At 45.7% G+C, this 18,207-nt stretch overlaps 1 protein-coding gene across 1 annotated transcript in view; it reads left to right on the top strand.

The window, feature by feature from the left end:
• Window positions 1–17,515, top strand: part of cntn1b (contactin 1b) — a 30,767-nt gene extending 13,252 nt beyond the window's left edge. Inside the window, exons 16-24 of the mRNA XM_028449706.1 lie at window positions 10,010–10,177; window positions 11,604–11,753; window positions 13,200–13,270; window positions 13,362–13,614; window positions 13,692–13,813; window positions 15,278–15,467; window positions 15,550–15,671; window positions 15,746–15,902; window positions 17,236–17,515. Of these exons, the coding sequence (XP_028305507.1) occupies window positions 10,010–10,177; window positions 11,604–11,753; window positions 13,200–13,270; window positions 13,362–13,614; window positions 13,692–13,813; window positions 15,278–15,467; window positions 15,550–15,671; window positions 15,746–15,902; window positions 17,236–17,318 (1,316 nt within the window). The 3' untranslated portion in view covers window positions 17,319–17,515. The remainder of the gene's footprint in view (window positions 1–10,009; window positions 10,178–11,603; window positions 11,754–13,199; window positions 13,271–13,361; window positions 13,615–13,691; window positions 13,814–15,277; window positions 15,468–15,549; window positions 15,672–15,745; window positions 15,903–17,235) is intronic.
• The last annotated feature ends 692 nt before the right edge of the window (window positions 17,516–18,207 follow it).

Raw genomic sequence — 18,207 nt, 5'->3', positions numbered from 1 at the left:
TAATCAAAATTAGTGTAATTTTAGCAACCTCCTGGTCCGTAGGACAAATGATATTGACACCGTTATAACACTATGGATATAAGCATTATTTTTTTTCAGGGGACACAGGCATCCCCAAAGTTGGAGCAAGAAAAAGGAGGAAAAGTCAAAGAACCCCATAAACACATAATGAATATTACGTGAGACGAGGCCATCACAATAAAATCAAATACCCTTAGCAACTAAAATCATTGGCGATCACGGCAATGAATATGGACTATATATATCACTAATAGCGAAAATACACATGGCAAAAACAATGTCAGTCAGCATAGCATAGCATAGCACAACAAATAAAACAACATGTGTAGGTGGCATCACTAAGCAGAGTCATCATCAGAATCAAAAACATGCATCATAAACACCTCAGGCTGGATCTCCATCTCTGGAACGGTTATGCGGACGTGCCGGCTTGGGAAAGCGCTCTGGACTAAACCCTCTACCATACGACGCAAGATCGGTATACCGCAACAGAGAAGAAGAAGAACTGACACCAGTGTAATAGCGATCTTAACCAAGAGAGGGCGCCAGCCTGCAAGTAGAGTGGAAAACCAATCCGGTCCGGCCAAGCTATCCTTATTCATGGCATCGCGTAGCCTGGAAATGTTTTTGACTGCCTCTGCTATGATCTGACCGTCTGCCGTGTTATCTGGGATAAAGCTGCAACAAGATGCACCTACCATTGCGCAAACGCCTCCTTTGGCCGCGGTCTGTAGGTCTAGAACCATTCTATTTTGCAGGACCATTAAACGTATATTCGTGACCTCCCCCGAGAGGCCAGTAAGGGCCAAAAATGATGCGTTAACGAAAGACTTAAACTGTAGTCTAAGGTTTCGACGTGCAGCAGTGTTTTGCCCACACCCGCCCAGGGGAACAGCGAAAGAGTAACCTTCTGGCCTGTCGTCCACAGTTTATGTTCGGGGGGAACGTCCGTGCCCCAGATTGCGTCGTGTGGATCAAAACCCAAAGGAGTGTGTGATTCGCGTTTACGTCGTGACGAAAGGGGAATAGTTGAGACTACGTATGTGTGATCAGTCACATGCACGGGTGCACACACCCCATCCCAGTTGGGGGAAAGGTGTGTATACAGTCTGTAACCGCATAGCCAAAACCCTTTTGCTAAATTGAACGTGCCATTAGTCCCGGGTGTATGAACGTGGGCACAGGTGTGCGAATTATGTGCGGTGTCGCATTCAGGGCCCATAGTGTAATTGCAATTGTGACCGGGAATCTGGCCTAGTTTGCGAGTTCCGTTTCTGGCGAAACAGAAGGGAAAAAGTGTGGTTCGCGTGTAATCTACATACATAGCGGAAGATGTATCATCGCGCAGTATAGTCAGTTTTTTTACTGGCTGTTTAGAACAACGGTTGGGGTCCCCCATGCCGAAGTTAGAGTAAGACAAATAACAAAAGGAGTCGGAAGCATCCATTGGTATCGCGGTTAAGCGGGGATGTGTTGATGACACAGGCATGTAAGAACAAACATAACAGTTGGATAGGCCCCTACTTTTAGCTTGATAGTGCGCGTATCGGTACCAGGTGTTTGTGAAAAACGGATGAGTAACATTGGTCGCGGCTAAAGTGTCGTGCAGGACGATATCGTTTATCCAGCGTCTATTTCTGCTTGCATTAGTCACCCTGTAAAAAGAATCATTCACATTAGGAACAACACTTGCATTCATTGGTTCAAGTCCAGTGTCCTCGATTGTCCCCCTGGAGGCCAGGAGCCAGAGGAGTACTGGAACCGCGGACAGGACCATCGCGCCAATCGATGACCAGAACACGAGTGACATGAAACGACAGAATAGTGGCATAATTCCAGCCTGCTCCTGGGGCATAAACAGAGGGGCTCGTGACCTCTTCATCACAGCGGGAAAATGCTTGTGATCTCCCACGATGTCCTCAAGGTTGGATTTCAAAGGTTTCACCAGATCATATGCCCCGTTAGAAAGATTAGCTTGTAACCCCGGGGACTTTTCTTCTGCCCTTCGTTGCAACTTTCAGGGCAGTGGGAGGGCCGCTCGTACTCTGGACCTGTTGAGAGTAAGAATCGTAGAGAGTTGTGCACAGTATTTTATCAAACTGTCGTCCTGGAGCGCTGTCTCAGCCCAGGATGAAACTGAGGGGGATAAACCCACATTGGGTGGGCGTCCAAAAAGGATTTCAAAGGGTTAAAGTTTAGACTTTGGATGAACCTGTTGTCTCATTTGAAGGAGGACAAGCGGTAAAGCTTTGATCCAGTTCAGCCCTGTCTGGTCCATGCACTTGTTCAACTTGTTTTTCAGAGTACCGTTAGCTCTTTCTACGGCCCCAGCGGACTCAGGGTGATAGCTGCAGTGTTTTCTAAGATCCATGTCTAATCTTAGTCCCAACTCTGTTATCACTTGGCTGGCAAAATGTGTGCCGTTATCAGAAGAGATTTTGTATGGAATGCCCCACCTAGGAATGATGTCAGTTAGTAGTGCTTTGGTTACTGCTGTGGCTGTCTGGTGTTTGGTTGGAAAGGCCTCTACCCATTTAGAGAACATGTCCATGATGACCAGACAGTGCTTCTTTCCTTCACATGGTGTTAGCTCAACAAAATCCATCTGCAAGTGGTGGAAGGGCATGGATGGCTGAGGATGGGCTGTCTGGCTAGTCAAAGGTTTCTTTCTGCCTGGGTTGTTTTTAGCACAGATCATACATTTCTGACAAAACTCAGCTGCAAAGGAAGAAAATCCCTTTGTGTACCACACTGTCTGAACAGCTGATATCATACCACCCTTTGACACATGGGCTTGACCGTGTGTCAATTTAGCATAAGCAGGGAAAAGAGCAGTCGGTAGGCAAGGTTTTGAATCGGGGCCGTACCAAACCCCACTCACCTGGTGACAGTCTGAGGCCTGCCATTTGTGGCGGTCGGCTGGTGTGACAAAGGCGGAGAGTTCAGACAGAGAGGCGACCGGTTGAGGAGTGGAGAGAAAGGAAGAAGAGGGAGGAACACATGTGCGGGCCGCAGACTTGGCCGCCGCGTCAGCGCGTGCATTACCACGAGAGACGTTGTCAGTAGCAGAGGAGTGAGCTGCACATTTGCAAACAGCAACAGAGGAAGGTAGCTGAATAGCATCGAGAAGAGCAGACACAAGGGTAGAGTGAAGGATAGGAGAGCCATCAGATTTGAGAAACCCACGCTGTTTCCAGAGCGCCCCAAAGTCATGCACCACCCCAAAGGCATAGCGAGAGTCAGTGTAGATTGTAGCGGACATACCTGAGGCCTGGCGGCACGCCTCGGTGAGAGCACAGAGTTCGGCGGCTTGAGCGGAGTAGTGAGAAGGGAGCGAGGAAGAGGAAACAGTGGCTAAGTCAGAAACAACAGCAAAGCCCACTTTGTTAGTCCCGGTGTCAGGGTCCCGGGATGCAGAGCCATCCACGTAGAAAATGTAGTCAGAGTTAGTGAGAGGGACAGAGGAGAGGTCAGGGCGAGGAACCAGGACCTGAGAGAGAGCAGCAATGCAAGAGTGAGGCTCTCCATCCTCCGGGAGAGGTAGGAGAGTAGCAGGGTTCAAAGTAGAACAACGGCGGACATGCACATCAGGAAGACCCAACAGGGTAGTGTGGTACTTGAGCCAGCGGGCCGCTGAGACGTGTGAGGTCTGCATGTCTCTCAGAATGGAGGTGACACAGTGAAACACATGGAGATGCAGGGAAGCATAGCCAGTGATTTCACGAACTGAGGACACAGCAGCCTCACAAGCCGCGACTGAGCGCAGACAGGGCGGAAAGGCTCTTGCAACTGGGTCAAGTTTCTTTGAGAAGTAGCCACAAGGTTTCAGCTTGTCCCCGTGCATCTGGCACAGGACGGAGGTCATGCAACCACCCTTTTCATCCACAAACAGTGTGAAAGGGCGTTGGAGATCAGGGATGCCCAGCGTAGGGGATGTCTGGAGAACCGTTTTTAAGCCCTCAAAAGCTCGGAGGGCTTCAGGGGTCCAGACAAGGGCCTTAGGGGGTGAGTTTTTCACCACTGCCCTCAAATGACATTCGTAGCTTGAAAAGTCAGGAATGAAGTTTCTGCAGAATGAGCACATGCCCAGAAAGGACAACATTTGCTTCTTGGTCGCAGGTTTTGGGAGAGCGACAATGGAAGCCACTCTTTTGCTGGACAAGGTTTTCCCATCACGTGAAATGGAGTGACCAATGAATTGGACGGCCTCCTGGACAAACTGAAGTTTGGAAAGTGTAGCCTTGTGGCCATGTTCATGAAGGTGAAGCAGCAGAGATATAGTGTCATGTTCACACTGTTCCTTGGAGGGAGCTGCAAGGAGTATGTCATCAACATACTGAAGCAGGGAAGATCCCTGCGAGAGGACAAGGGAACAGAGGCTCTGCTCAAGGGCAGAACAGTAAATGTGAGGGCTGCACGTGAGACCTTGTGGCAGTCTGGTCCACGTGTACTGGTGTCCCTTGAACATGAAGGCAAACCAGAACTGTGAGTCCGGGTGTACTGGGATACTGAAGAATGCGTTGGCCAGGTCCACAACCGAAAAGTACTTCGCTGATGATGGAATCAGCGAAAGAATGGTGTGGGGGTTTGGAACAAGGGGAGCAGGAGGGATGATGGCTGAGTTAACAGCCTGTAGGTCCTGCACAAACCTCCACTCGGTCGGTTGGCCTTCTGGGCGAATCTTCATCACTGGAAAAATGGGGGTCAGAACTGGGGAGTCTGCAGATGGCACAATCACCTTTTCTTTTAAAAGAGAGTCGAAGACCGGTTGGATACCATCTAAGGCATCACGTCGAAGGGGGTACTGTTTCCTGTGGGGCCTGTAGGAGGACTTAGGTGTGATCACCACAGGAGCACAGTCTCTGATGAGGCCAACGTCATACTTGTGTTTGGCCCATAGGCCAGATGGCACTGAAGACAGCAGGGGTGAGATGTCCCCTGTTTGCGGTGCTGTCAGCGAGGTCAGTCGATAGCCTGTGGACAGGCTGATGGCAAAAACCGAACGGAGGCAGTCAATGATTAGTGGGGGAACCTTAACCCGGTAGGCACTCGCGGCCGGTGAATACCACGTCAAAAGGTCTTCAGTTTGTTGCCAGTCATTGGTTAGATGACAGCGCAGAACAAAAGGGCCCAAGTCCTTCCACTGAAGGTTAGGAATTTTTGCCACCGTGATGTGAGGAAAAGAGTTGGGTACGTCAAACAAAGGTAGTTGGTCTTCCGTTAGCTGTACAGCAACAGCAGCGTGTCGAGAGTCAAAGTAGAGAAAGTCGGCGGTTAAGGTGTCATTTATACAGGTGTCCCCGTAAAAGGTCTCAGCAAAGGGATGGTCTGGGTGTTGTGAGACGTGTACTGTGCAGTGGCTGTACTCAGGTTTCTTAAATGTGAGGTGCTTGGGCACATGTTGTGCGGCCCAAAATTTAAGCGTGCATGCATCATCAAAACTAACCCACCAGTTGTAAACAAAAAGTGTGCCAGCGGACTCTTCTACAGAGTCTGACAGTCTGAGGAACATTTGTGCTGGGGTTAAAGGTCGTGAGATCTCGATTCCGGCATCGGTGCAGGTGAGAACTGCTTTAAGTTTAAGAAGCAGGTCTCTGCCCAGTAGGTTCACTGGGCAGTCGTTTGAAACCACAAATTGATGGGAGAAGTGTGTGTTCCCTGCTGGCCAAATACAATAAGCAGGTGTGGACACGGGTTCGCGAGAAGTAGCACCATTAGCACAAATCGAATAAACGAAAGATGGGATGAGCTGTAGACAGCAGCGTTCGGAAAGTTTAATCGCCGAGTTTGTCGCGCCAGTGTCGATCAAAAACTGAAGCGGAGTACCGTTAACAATGATTTTGGTTACCGGTAACCTTTCGTAGGCGTCGGCCTTCATGAACAGACACGATGTCGGCCCATCAAGGGAGGCCCCTGAGTCAAAAAACAACCTTTCATGCAACAAATCTCTTTGGAGGGCTTTTTGAGCTTGCACCTCTTCAGCTAGGTCTGGAAAAAGCCTAAATAACTCATCATCAGTGTGAAAATCCGGGTGTTGCAACGCGTGTCTCTTTGTGTTAATCAGTTCTATAGAATGTGTGTCTGGGGCTAAAATGGATGATGTGTCCGGTGCATTATTAGTCGGAGGAGTAAGCGTTGTATCCTTCGGTTGGACGGTCACGGCTTCTCCCAAACCCGCGTCCGCCAGTCAATCTGCCTGTTGGTCGTTCTCCCTTGGAGGGCGACCTTCAGGTCTCCGCTTGGCAGGGTGTCTTTTTCTTTAGTTGCGTTTGGGCACTCTCCTTTGAGGACATGTGTCTGACCAGTGGTCCGGTGCGCCGCAGATGAAGCATCATCTGTCCTTCTTTGGATCCCGCCACGGTCAGCATATCGTTGAGTGTGGTCTTGGTGCTGTCGGAACAACGTGAGGGCAGGGAAGGCATTTGCCAGCATAAGTCCATCATTGCCTTGTTTTGCTTTGTTTTCAAGGTCCTCAGCATGTAAGGCGTATTTGAAAATGTCAGTCCAACGATTCTTTTGCCATCCACCAATCAATGTTGTTTCGACTGTGGAGCGGAGAGAGGGGCGGAGCCCCGATACGAGGAAGCTTTTAGCTAGGGCCTCGTAGGATGATTCATCAGGTGTGTTGTAGCCTTGTGGCGGCTTGACGTGGCCGCTGAAGGTGTCGACACAGGCTGTCAGCCTACGGCTGTAGTCGTCAACCCGCTCAGTAGGTAACTGCGTGCAGGCCTGAATTTGGCTCATGTCCACGCGGACGCTGAAAGTCTGAGCGAGGAGTGCGGCGGTGGCTTGGACGTGCTTTTCCCACTCTCCATTGGGGTTCCAGCCCAAAACCGTCTGACGTAGCCCAGCATTTTGGGGTGCTTCGATGAAGATTTGAATGCGGGCATATTCAGTTGAAGTCAGCAGAGTCTTGAGAAGTCTGTTTATTTCTGACCCAGTTGGTCGCCAAACTTTACAGAATGCGATGAGAACATCCCCAAATGGCCCTCCTCCATTTAAGATGGGTGGAAACTCATCCTTTGCTGCTGTAAGCATTTCAGGCAGCATGTGTCTGTAAACCAAAACATTGTCTGTAGCGCCTGGGTATTCGATCATTGGAAGGCGGAAGTTCTGGATTGGAGAGTCCAAATCAGAGGTGGAGTCCACCTGCGCCCGTGATCGTGTCAGCGGTCCACAGTGGCAACCGCGGTTGATGGTGGGTGTACTTTGCGTTGAAGAACTGGTTGTAGATTGCGGCTCTTGCACAGGTTGAACAGCATGTGGGCATGCCTGTGGGACCCAACGGGCCAAATGTGCTGCCCCAGCGTCATCGTCATGTAACGTGGGTTTGTATGATGGTGGTTGAACTTGAATTGCTAACAAAGTGTATGAAATTGGAGGAAAAGCATTAGATGAAGTCTCTATGGCTCCATTGTGTGTCATAGTTTGGCTGGGGATTTCAGCTGTGGCCTGTGGGTAAATGTATGGTGGCGCTTTGGCTCCCTCTGCCGGATGACCAATAGCATTACACTGTGAATTTGGAATTTTCAAATTTTTACTTGTATTACCCAATTCTGCCACCAGAGGGCGGCAGAGAGCCATGGTAGAAACGTTAGAGGCAGGTGGTGACGTGGTGGAGGGTGGAGCCGTGACGTCCGGATACAATGGAGCAGGGGGTGTGGTTTGGGTGTGTGTGATGAAAGGGTTTTTGTTTGTGTGTGTAAATGTGTCAGTGTTAATTTTCTCCTGTTTTGACATTATAACAGCTTCTTTTTTATCCCTAGCAGCCCTGTGTGCACTTTCTTTCTGCCAAATGTGTAAACAGCGTTCATGTGCCATCATTTCTTTCACATAGTTGCTTTTAACCTTTGTTTTGCTCAAAAGTTGCTGTTTATGCTCAGATAGCGCGTCTCTCAGCTGTGTGAGCTGGCGTTCGCTCAAGCTGCCTCTGTTTGGAAAACCAAAGCATTCCACCCAAACCTGTAGCTTGTCACAACAACCTTCACCATACTTTTTCTTCATCTGGTCTACCAGTGGTGCGGTCCAGTCCACCTCCGGCTTAGCGGGGTTCACACTTAGATTATTGCCCATTATGTCCCCCGACAGTCTACCAGCTGCTGATCAGGCAGAAATGGCACGGCCGTGCGCTTAGTCACAAACTCAACTCCGGTACCGAAACCGAAGGAAAACTCAACCGCTGTCCGTCTCCGGAAATGTAAAAAATTTCTGAATCAGCAGGAAACTCAACCTCCACCCTTGAAGAATAAGAGCTTGGGACTAACTCAACCACCATACACTCCAGAAATCTAAGAAAAAAACCTCTGAATCGGCAGGAAATTCAACCTCTACTCTCGAAAATAAGAGCTTGGGAATAACTCAACCTCGGTCTGCAACCTGAGGGAAACTCAACTGTCAGGACTTTCTGGGCTCTTCTAATATTCTTCAACTTTAACTGGACCGGAGCCACCTTATCACGTATCACAGCAGAGGTGTCAAAATAAAACAGAAACAAAAAGAAGCATGAAGGCTTTGTGAACCAAAAAAACCAGCTTCTCACCTTTTTTAGCCGAATTGTTTGAGGTCCACCGTGGTCCGTTTTTGTCCCGTGCCAACCGTGCAACGACCCGATGCGAGCCTTCACGGAGGTATCCTGCACATTAAATGCTGGCTTAGGATCATTGACGCGTCCGTCACCCCCGTAACGGGTCGCGGGCCGCGCACACGGTCCGGACAGGGATCCCGTTCGCTGACGCCAATTGTTAAGGTGGAAAAAAGGAAGGTTACCTCGTTTTGGCTGTATGACACCCTCTGCGTTGGCAAGTGATGACCAGACTGAAGAGTTGGTGAATTAATAAAAAATGATTTTATTCTAAACTAAATAAAAGAATACAAAGTGGAAACAAAAATGGTGACCCCCTGGCCAGGCGATCCAAAGACAGAGTGACGAGACACAATATTAAAGCCACGTATATCTCCCCTTAGTTCCCCCCCTCCCTCCTCCCCCCCCCGAGAGATAGGGATAGAGACAGGGAGAAGGAGGGAGGGCAGGAGATGGAAAGAGAGACAGTTTTACTCCTCGAGTCAAAACAGTTCGCTCCCCGTTATCTGATTGCTATGGAAACGGAGGTGTGTGCGAACTATGTGTTTGTGTGAATGAATGAATGTGTATGGGGTGTGCTATGTGAGTGTGTGTGTCTGTCCTTGTGGTTGTTTTGGAACTTTGGACAGGCTGTTCTGACCCAGAGTGAAGACAAGTTAAAGTTGAAGACATGAGAAATCACACAATGAAAAGTTACACCCCAAGGCTTAAGGATTAAAATATATAAGTAATTATATTATTAAGCATAACTAATTATTCTGCCCCAACAACAGGAAAATATAAAGATTTATGTTTGAAAAAGACTATATATGTGTGTATTTTCAACAGCTGTAAAAAATAAACTTGGATGGTTGAGTTCTAAAAAAAAGTGGGTTGCGATTTAATGGCTGTGGCAAAATGTAGGTCACAGGGTGAGACCAGTTGAGAACCCAATCTAAACTTTCACTTTCTCCAATAACCAAATAAATAAATGTAAAAAAAAATAAAGAAAATTCTGCATAATAATATCTGAGCTTGTGCATCGTTTTGTGCACAAATTTAGCTGCTTGTAACACAGTATAACACACATGATCAAAAACAAATTTGAGAAGGAATTCCCCAGAAATTTGTGATAACAAAATGGGGTCAAGTCCCAAAAAAGGTTGGTAACCACTGGCTTAACCAAAATGAAATGTAACCTTTAACTTGAGTAATGTGTTTTTCAGTGAGTTATTGTCTCATTGAGCTTTAAATTCATCATGTACTGTTTTATAATGTGTTTATTGTGATTTACTGTCCCTTTGACTTTGAACTTCTTTGTTTTCCGTTCTTTTCACTGTGATTTATTGTCTAGAATAGATAGACAGATGTTCATTAATGTCCTCTGTCCATGGCAAATGAATAAATAAAAGCATCCATCTCATTCAGGGGTTCCAGGGCCTCCCGGTGTGATCCGAATCGAGGAGATCGGAGACACCTGGGTGAAGCTGCTGTGGACTAAAGGAGCTGAGCATAACAGCCCCATTCTCTACTACACCATCCAAACCAGGCACTACTGGGCTCTGCATGAGGATGACTGGAGGAATGCCAGCACATGTGAGTACTACTTGTTTCCATGTTAGAACCCGAAATATAACAACGACCTGAAATGTAACAATACCTGAATTGTTTTTTTTTAAATTTATTTAATAAAACTCAATGTAACAACTGGTCAATAATGTGACAAAATTGCTGAGCCCGAAATGTAGTTAAAAAAAATTATGAAGCCCAAATATATTTCCCCCTAATAGTGTAATAATTCTATTACATCATACATACATACCCTCCCCCGACTGCAGGACTGCTTCAAACACACACAGTGTGATGCCTTTTAACATGAAGACGTGACAACATTCATAGATGCAGTACTGTCGTACATCATGTACTGCATAGGGAATGTCACTGTGGATAAGTGCATCCGGGTGTTCCCAAATCAGAAACCCTGGATGACGAGCCAGGTCCGCATGCTCCTCCGGGCCAATGACTCAGCCTTCAGGTCAGGTGACAGAGCATTGTACAGCACAGCTCACACTGACCTGAGCTGAGGCATTAGGACTACAAAAACAGAATACAAGGGGAGGATACTGCAACACATAAACAACCCCAAATTGGTGTGGCAGGGCATACAGACAGTCACCAACTACAAAGGCTGCAAGTCTAGATGGAGTACCTGGGAAGGTGCTCAAAGCATGTGCCAAGCAGTTATCACAGGTCTTCACTGACATTTTCAACCTCTCTCTGGAACAAGCCGTCATCCCACCCTGCTTGAAATCTGCCATAATCGTTCCGATCCCTAAAAAGTCACCAACAACCAGCCTCGATAACTTCTGCCCCATAGCACTCACCCCAGTGCTTTGAGAAACTGCTTTTGAGACACATCAAAGCTTGTCTCCCTCCACCTTTGACCCACATACCAGACTAACAGATCCACCGAAGACGTCATAGCCATTGCTCTCCACTCAGGATGCTCTTCATTGACTTCAGCTCAGACTTTAACACAATAATACCTGACATTTTGATTCCCGAGTTAGCCAACCTGGGGCTCCCACCAGCCACCTGCTCTTGGATAAAGACTTTTTGATCAACCGACCCCAGCAGGTGAAACTGGGTCCTCACCTCTCCTCCTCCCGCACTCTCAGAACTGACCCTCTCCAGGGCTGTGTGCTGAGCCCACTACTCTACTCCCTCTACACATTCGACTGCAGTCGAAAAACAGTGGTGGGGCTGATTACAGGGGGAAACGAGCCTGCAGAGATGAGGTCCTGAAACTTGGTAAGTGGTGTGCATCGAAGAACTTGGCATTAAACATCACAAGAATTTGTAACATTTTGGGTTTTATTAAATTTGGGTATTGTTACATTTGAGGTTGCTGCTATATCAGGCTCTAACATGTCTCCAAGGGGGCAAACTAAGTTAGAAAATAGAAAGCGAGAATTTTTGAAAATAAACACATAAATGCTGTTGTTTCCCTTGTGCCTTTCAGCTCCAACATTCCTAGACGGCAGCATGGACAGGGTAGAGGTGACTGATCTGTACCCGTGGATGGAATATCAGTTCAGGATTATTGCTACAAATGAGTACGGTTCCGGCGAGGCAAGCATCCCCTCCCTCAAGATCAAAACTTGGGATGCCCGTAAGAACAATATGACAAACACGCTCGGAAACCTTTATTGTTTGTAAAATACTTTAAAGAGTAACTAAACCCACTTTTTTCTGCTGAATACATACAGTATGTATTTGGGTATTAAGTAGTGCTGTTGATTGATCTTAGTCCAACTTAAACAAACTGATTCACTATGTAATATACTCTCCACTGGAAACCTTTAAAATGTGATGAAAATAATCCATATCTTGTTAAATTAATGTGAATCAGAGCTCTTTTTTGTATTATTATGAAGGAATTCAAAGGCAAACAGCTTTTTTGGAAAATTGACCAGTTTATAACCTTGCCTGCAAGATTGATTCTCCTGGTGTTAGCAAACACCAGAATCCATCTTGTACTGTTCCCGCCTTTGCCTTTCAAATCAAACCGAAACGGTTTGAACCAATCATGAGGCAGGGTTGTGGTTTAGGGCGGGATATCCGGGTGTGACGAAGGCAGAAGCGCCGAAGCAAAACTGGTGCATGCCCAGTTGCGGGGAGAGGAACTAGCTGGGCTACCGCTATTAGCATAGCTCCGAATCAAAATAGAGATGAAAGATGTTGAGGCAGGAGGAAGGTTAAGGTGCCCTTAACTCACATACTCGTGTTGCAAAAATGGCAAAAGTCACTCAATGCCATAATGACCGTAGCATTACTATCATAAAAGAAAGTTCACCAGCGGAGCCTTGTTGTTATTGTAGCAGCATCTCTGCGGTGCATGCCGATGACGACATCATTTGTTACCTTGTGATTGGCTAAAACAAATCATGGTGGACAGACGCTTTGTCCAATCAGCTTCAATCATTTTGTTCATGTCCCTCCCTGGTTCCGAAAGGATTCGCCAGACACAGACCTAGATTGATGTGAAGAACTTGAGTTAGAGGGAGGGGCTACACATCAATCTGGCTTATGCCAGGTTAACCAGTTTAGGCTAAGTTATTAAAAATAATAAAGCCTCAAAATGTCACAACTTTTGTCGCAGTTTTTGGAAAAAACTGCTACAAAATCAGGCATTTTAGGCGGCAACAATCACAGAAAATGGCCGCTAAATCCTGGAGGGACTGATTACTGTATGTGTGTATCCACATCTGTCTCTGCATGTGTGCGAATGTGCCTGTTGTTTATGTGTGTGTGTGTGAGGCCGCGGCGTTCTGAGGCTAATGGTGGGAGCAGGGACTGTTTGTTAGTAACACAGCATCTGTGGGGTTGTGTGTGCTTATGCTTGTGGGCTGTGTATTGTGTGTAGTAGTTGAGCAGACAACGTTCTGTCACTGCCAACACTGAACAGCTGCCCCAGTGGGTGTGTCTTACTGCTACAGAAGCAATGCCCATAATCAAAGCACTTTTTAAATTTCCTCCTAGTGGTAGGTCAGCAGAAAGCAGGGGTTTAGTTACTCTTTAAAAAAAAAAAACAAACTGATGATCTTTTCTCTATCAGCTCCTGTAGTTTCACCCACCAATCTGGAAGGTTATGGAGGAAGGAATGGTGAGATCGTCATCACATGGACGGTTGGTGTCACTTTGTTGATCTGTCATACACAAGCTTTCTTTCCAGCACTTGGCATCTAGTTTGTTATATTTTGCTACTTCTGGTTTTCAGCCGGTGGAGCCGTGGTATTTCTACGGCAAAAAGTTTGGATATATTGTAGCTTTCAAGCCTCATGATGCCCTAGACTGGTGGTACGAGACCATCTCGGACCCCGAAACGAGGCGACATGTTCCCATGGACTCCTACTTTATCCCAACTGAGGAAGACTTCCAGGTGCGGGAGTTTCAGGTGAAGATCAAGTCTTTTAATGTGAAAGGAGACGGACCCTACAGCCTGACTAAAGTCATCTTCTACCCACGAGATGGTGAGACAGCAATAGGAAGTAAGCTAATAAAATGATGCAGCTGGAGACAAGCTGAGCCTTTTCCAATTATTTTTCAGTTCCGATAGAACCTCCGACAGATGTCTATGCAAGGCCTGTGTCATCGACTGAAGCATTGGTGTGGTGGTTACCAGTGGTCGACACTGGAACTGGCCTACAGCAGTACATAGAGGGATACCAAGTAGGGACGCACTCACACTCCACTTACTGAACTTTTTATACCTATACTTATTCTTCAATGAGGGTAGGAACTAGGGTTGCAAAGGAGTGGAAAATTTTCGGTAAATTTCAGGAAGAACTTGTGCTTGGAGATTTTCTCACTATTAAAAATTAGAAACTTATTATGGGAAATACTTATTGAAATTAATTGGATGGGAGTCATTTTAAATAGGCAGTGGCTAATCCGTACGGTTGCCGTATCAATAAACCGACATTCTATCCGTAGGCAGCGCCCCTCATTGGCCAGTTTAGGTCACATGATTAAGACTAAACCTAACCCAAAACCTAACCCTAAAACGCTACGTACTTGTATTACGGGAAAACCAATAGCACCAAATGTTCTCCGTACGACAATCATACGAATACACACTTTTTTTAAAATAACTGTATGATATCCAAACATAAATATTAGCATCAATGCAAAATAAAACAATTAAAAACATAACATTTCAACAGTTTTTTTTTGTAAGTAGAACTACAGTTATTCAAGTTTTGTAGGCATCTATTAAGCACAGTGGCGGCTGCTGGTCTTTCATGCAGGGGAAGCTCATTTTCTGCCTACTTCAGAAAATGTATCTGTTTATTTAAATGTGAATTTTAGTAGAATTCACATTTTGTTGTCAACAACTATTTGTAGATCATCACACACGCACGCGCGTAGCTGCTGCGCGCTGGAGTGTGAGGGTTTGGTCAAAAGTCTCACAACACAAGCAGTAACAGTCTCCACAAACACCAAAAACAGACACTAGGTTTGTCAGAAGTTAATTCGCTATGAGAGGATCAGCAAAGTCTCCGTGTCAACACAGAGCAACGGACTGAAATATTTAAAAAACCCGCCTGTGTGCTTACAACGTCATACTCTCTGATTGGCTCATTTCGCTGTCAATCAAAATTGAATTAGCCTGAGACAGATCATCCAATCATCATCCATTATTCCAGCGTCCGGAACAGACAGATCCAGCCCACTGCTCCATAGACCTCCTGTGAAGCCCGGCGTCCGATGGGCGGGACTAAGTGCGTCATAACCGAGCATTTATCCAATGAGCGTCTAGTTTGACTGCAGTGGATCAACCACTAAATCCTCTCCCATTGAATTCAATTGAATCTGAACTTCACCACTGTTTATTAACACTGTGACGCTGCGGTAATGAATGAAGAACGTCACGCTGTCACTGTCAGTTTCCTGTTATAAGAAGCTGATTCTGAACTAAACATACATGTGTTCTGTCATATATTTAGTCAATGAAATGTACACACAACACTACATATTTGACCACTGATTTTAGGGGAAGCTGAGGTTCCCTTGTAGTCTTAAAGCATCCGCCACTGATTAAGCATGGTATTAACGAAGGTAATACTTTATAACCTTGCAAGCTTGAAAAATCATAGCATTAAAAAAAGAAACTCATGGTTTCCTGCTCACCAGGTGAAATACTGGAGAAAGTACGATGACCCTGAGCCGGGAGCCAATCGCATATTTGTCTCAGCTTCAGTGAACCAGACGAGGCTGGAGAACATGCTGCCTGACTCCCACTACCTCATAGAGGTCCGTGCGTTCAACGGAGCGGGCCTCGGACCGCCGGGTGAACACTGCGAGATGTTCACCAAAAGGCCACGTAAGACAAGACAGTAGAAATTCACCTCAACAGGTGATGTTATATATACTGTATAATATATCATTCTAATGCTTTCCCATAGCTCCACCAGACCCTCCCAGGATGTGGCGCTACATCAGTTGGACGGGCAAGTGGCTGTACATATGGTGGGATCACGTCCAGTATGACTGGTTTGGAAACATTTCCTTCCCTTTGTACTACAAGGTAGGTTTCATTGCTAGGCAGTGTTTGGTCCTAAAAAAGTGTAGGTTTCATTTCTCATGTCTCTTGGGTCTCAGGTCATGTTCAGAAAGACGGGCTACGTCTATGGGAACGTCTACATGACCGGATGGCACTTTATGGACTTCCCAATGCCGCAGGTTGGGGACTATGAGATGATGGTGCGAGGGCGATATGAAGGAGGAGACGGTCCAGTCAGGAAGATCAGGATACAGGGTGAGACTTTTAGGAATTATGGTCACACTTTATTAGAGGTTTTATACATGAGGCTGACATTAGGCTGTCATTAGCATGAATAAGGAGTCTTGAAGGCTGTCATTAGGTGTTGTTCGCTAAATTATGACACATTTGGAGCTATGTAGGCATTTTTTGGGTTAGGTGGTGGGATCTAGTGGGGTTAGGGTTTGGATTAGGACAGTGGTTCTGTGTAGACTGTGCAAAGAGGCCAATGAGACAATCCAGCACATAACTGCAGGGTGTAAGATGCTGGCAGGGAAAGCTTACATGGAGCGCCATAACCAAGTGACTGGTATAGTGTACAGGAACATCTGTGCAGAGTATGGGCTGGAAACACCAAGGTCAAAGTGGGAAACACCTCCAAAGGTGGTAGAGAATGACAGAGCCAAGATCCTGTGGGACTTCCAGATACAGACAGACAGAATGGTAATGGCGAACCAACCAGACATTGTGGTGGTGGACAAAGAGCAGAGGAAAGCCGTTGTGGTCGACTTCAACATCAGGAAAAAGGAACACGAGAAACTAGAGAAATACCAGGGGCTCAGAGAAGAGTTGGAGAAAACCTGGAGGGTGAAGGCATCAGTGGTGCCCGTGGTCATTGGGGCACTCGGGGCAGTGACCCCCAAACTGGAGGAGTGGCTGCAGCAGATCCCAGGAAATACATCAGACATCTCGATCCAGAAAAGTGCAGTTCTAGGAACAGCAAAGATACTGCGCAGAACCCTCAAGCTCCCAGGCCTCTGGTAGAGGACCTGAGCTTGGAGGAAAAAAGAGACCGCCCGCGGAGGGTGAGGAAGAGTTTTTAAAATTTTTTTATGTACATATATATATGTATATACTGTTTTGTTATGAACAAATGCAAATAATACAATAAAAAAATATTTGACGCAGATGGCTTCCCTCTAGAAAAAGCAAAAACAAAACAGTGATTACATACTGTATATTACTACATATGTTTTGTGTTCCAAAGGAAGTGGGTGTAAGTATAAACTTATTAGTCCCACCCCTTTTCTAACCATTGCTGCTGTCAATGAATTCAGTTTGTCTCATCTTTATATGATTTTGATTAAATACACATAGAAAAACATATTACACACTTTCAAAATTGTCAGACAACGTAAAGTCAAGATATGTTCTTTATATTTTCCTTTAAATTGCGTGATATTTGTATGCTCTTTAATTTCCACTGGCAAACTGTTCCATTGGCAAATAATGACAGCGTAATGTCAGCCTTATGTATGAAACTTTAAGTAAAGTATTAATGTAGTAATAATGTTGCTTTGGTTGCCTTTTACCGTTTCCTATTTCACAGGAAAAGCCTCTACACTGAGCTCCTCTCTGAGCTTAGCCTCTATGGTGCTGCTGGCTTTGTGCGTCGCTCGACTGGAAATCTGAGGCCGCCTCACGTCACATGTAAATATTTTCCTTTGAGAAGCAACTTAAACGAGGCAACGAGAAGATCAGACCTCCACACCAAGTTTTTCAATCACTGATCATCACAATGTGCAACTTCTCTGCATTTGTTCTGATGTAACATCACACACTGGAAACAGATGACTCAACAATAAAGCTGGTTTTTGACCCCCTGGAAAGATATGCAGAATGTTTGTAGCTGATAAGTCACACATTGTCACATCACATGTAGAAAAGTGTAAAGTAGACGTGTTACGTGTTAGGAAACACATTCTCAGTCATTTTCTTACATTTTCAATGGTTGGGAGTAGGGATGTAACGATTAATCGTAAGGCAGTTGAAAATCGATTCATTGGTATCACGGTTGATATCGATTTTCTGACAATTGAATCGCAGTACTTTTTTTAACCAGCAGAGGGCGCTATCCGGAAGTGTTGGCGGCGGGCGGAGTCTGCTAATACTTTCTTTCTGGCTGCCTTCTACTCTTAAATATGTTAATAAATGATTCATTACCCCTTAAGCACCGAAAGAATATCTGTAATATTACTTGAATATCTGTAAAAGTCACGTTTTTCTATTAGCTCTGTCTGCTAGCATAGCTTCTCTTCTTCACTGCAAGATATCTGCATGCCAACCGACCACTGGATTACCAGCGCCCTCTGCTGGTCCAAACAAATATGACGTAAATCAGTGCAATGACGTTTTTTTTTTTTTTTTTTTAAGTCCAATTGTTAAGGCACAAAATACATTTTCAGTTGCACTTTTAAAAGAAAAAGAACTATTATGCAGTTTTGCATTGTTTATTATAGAACCAGAATTTAAATTAATAGGCTTCATTTTCATTTGTATTATTCCTTTATTTATTTAATTC

This window comes from Gouania willdenowi, chromosome 6 (assembly GCF_900634775.1).
Source record: "Gouania willdenowi chromosome 6, fGouWil2.1, whole genome shotgun sequence".
Lineage (NCBI taxonomy): Eukaryota > Metazoa > Chordata > Actinopteri > Blenniiformes > Gobiesocidae > Gouania > Gouania willdenowi.
The sequence above is the reverse complement of the archived record's forward strand: the minus strand, read 5'-3'. Positions and strand labels throughout refer to the sequence as shown.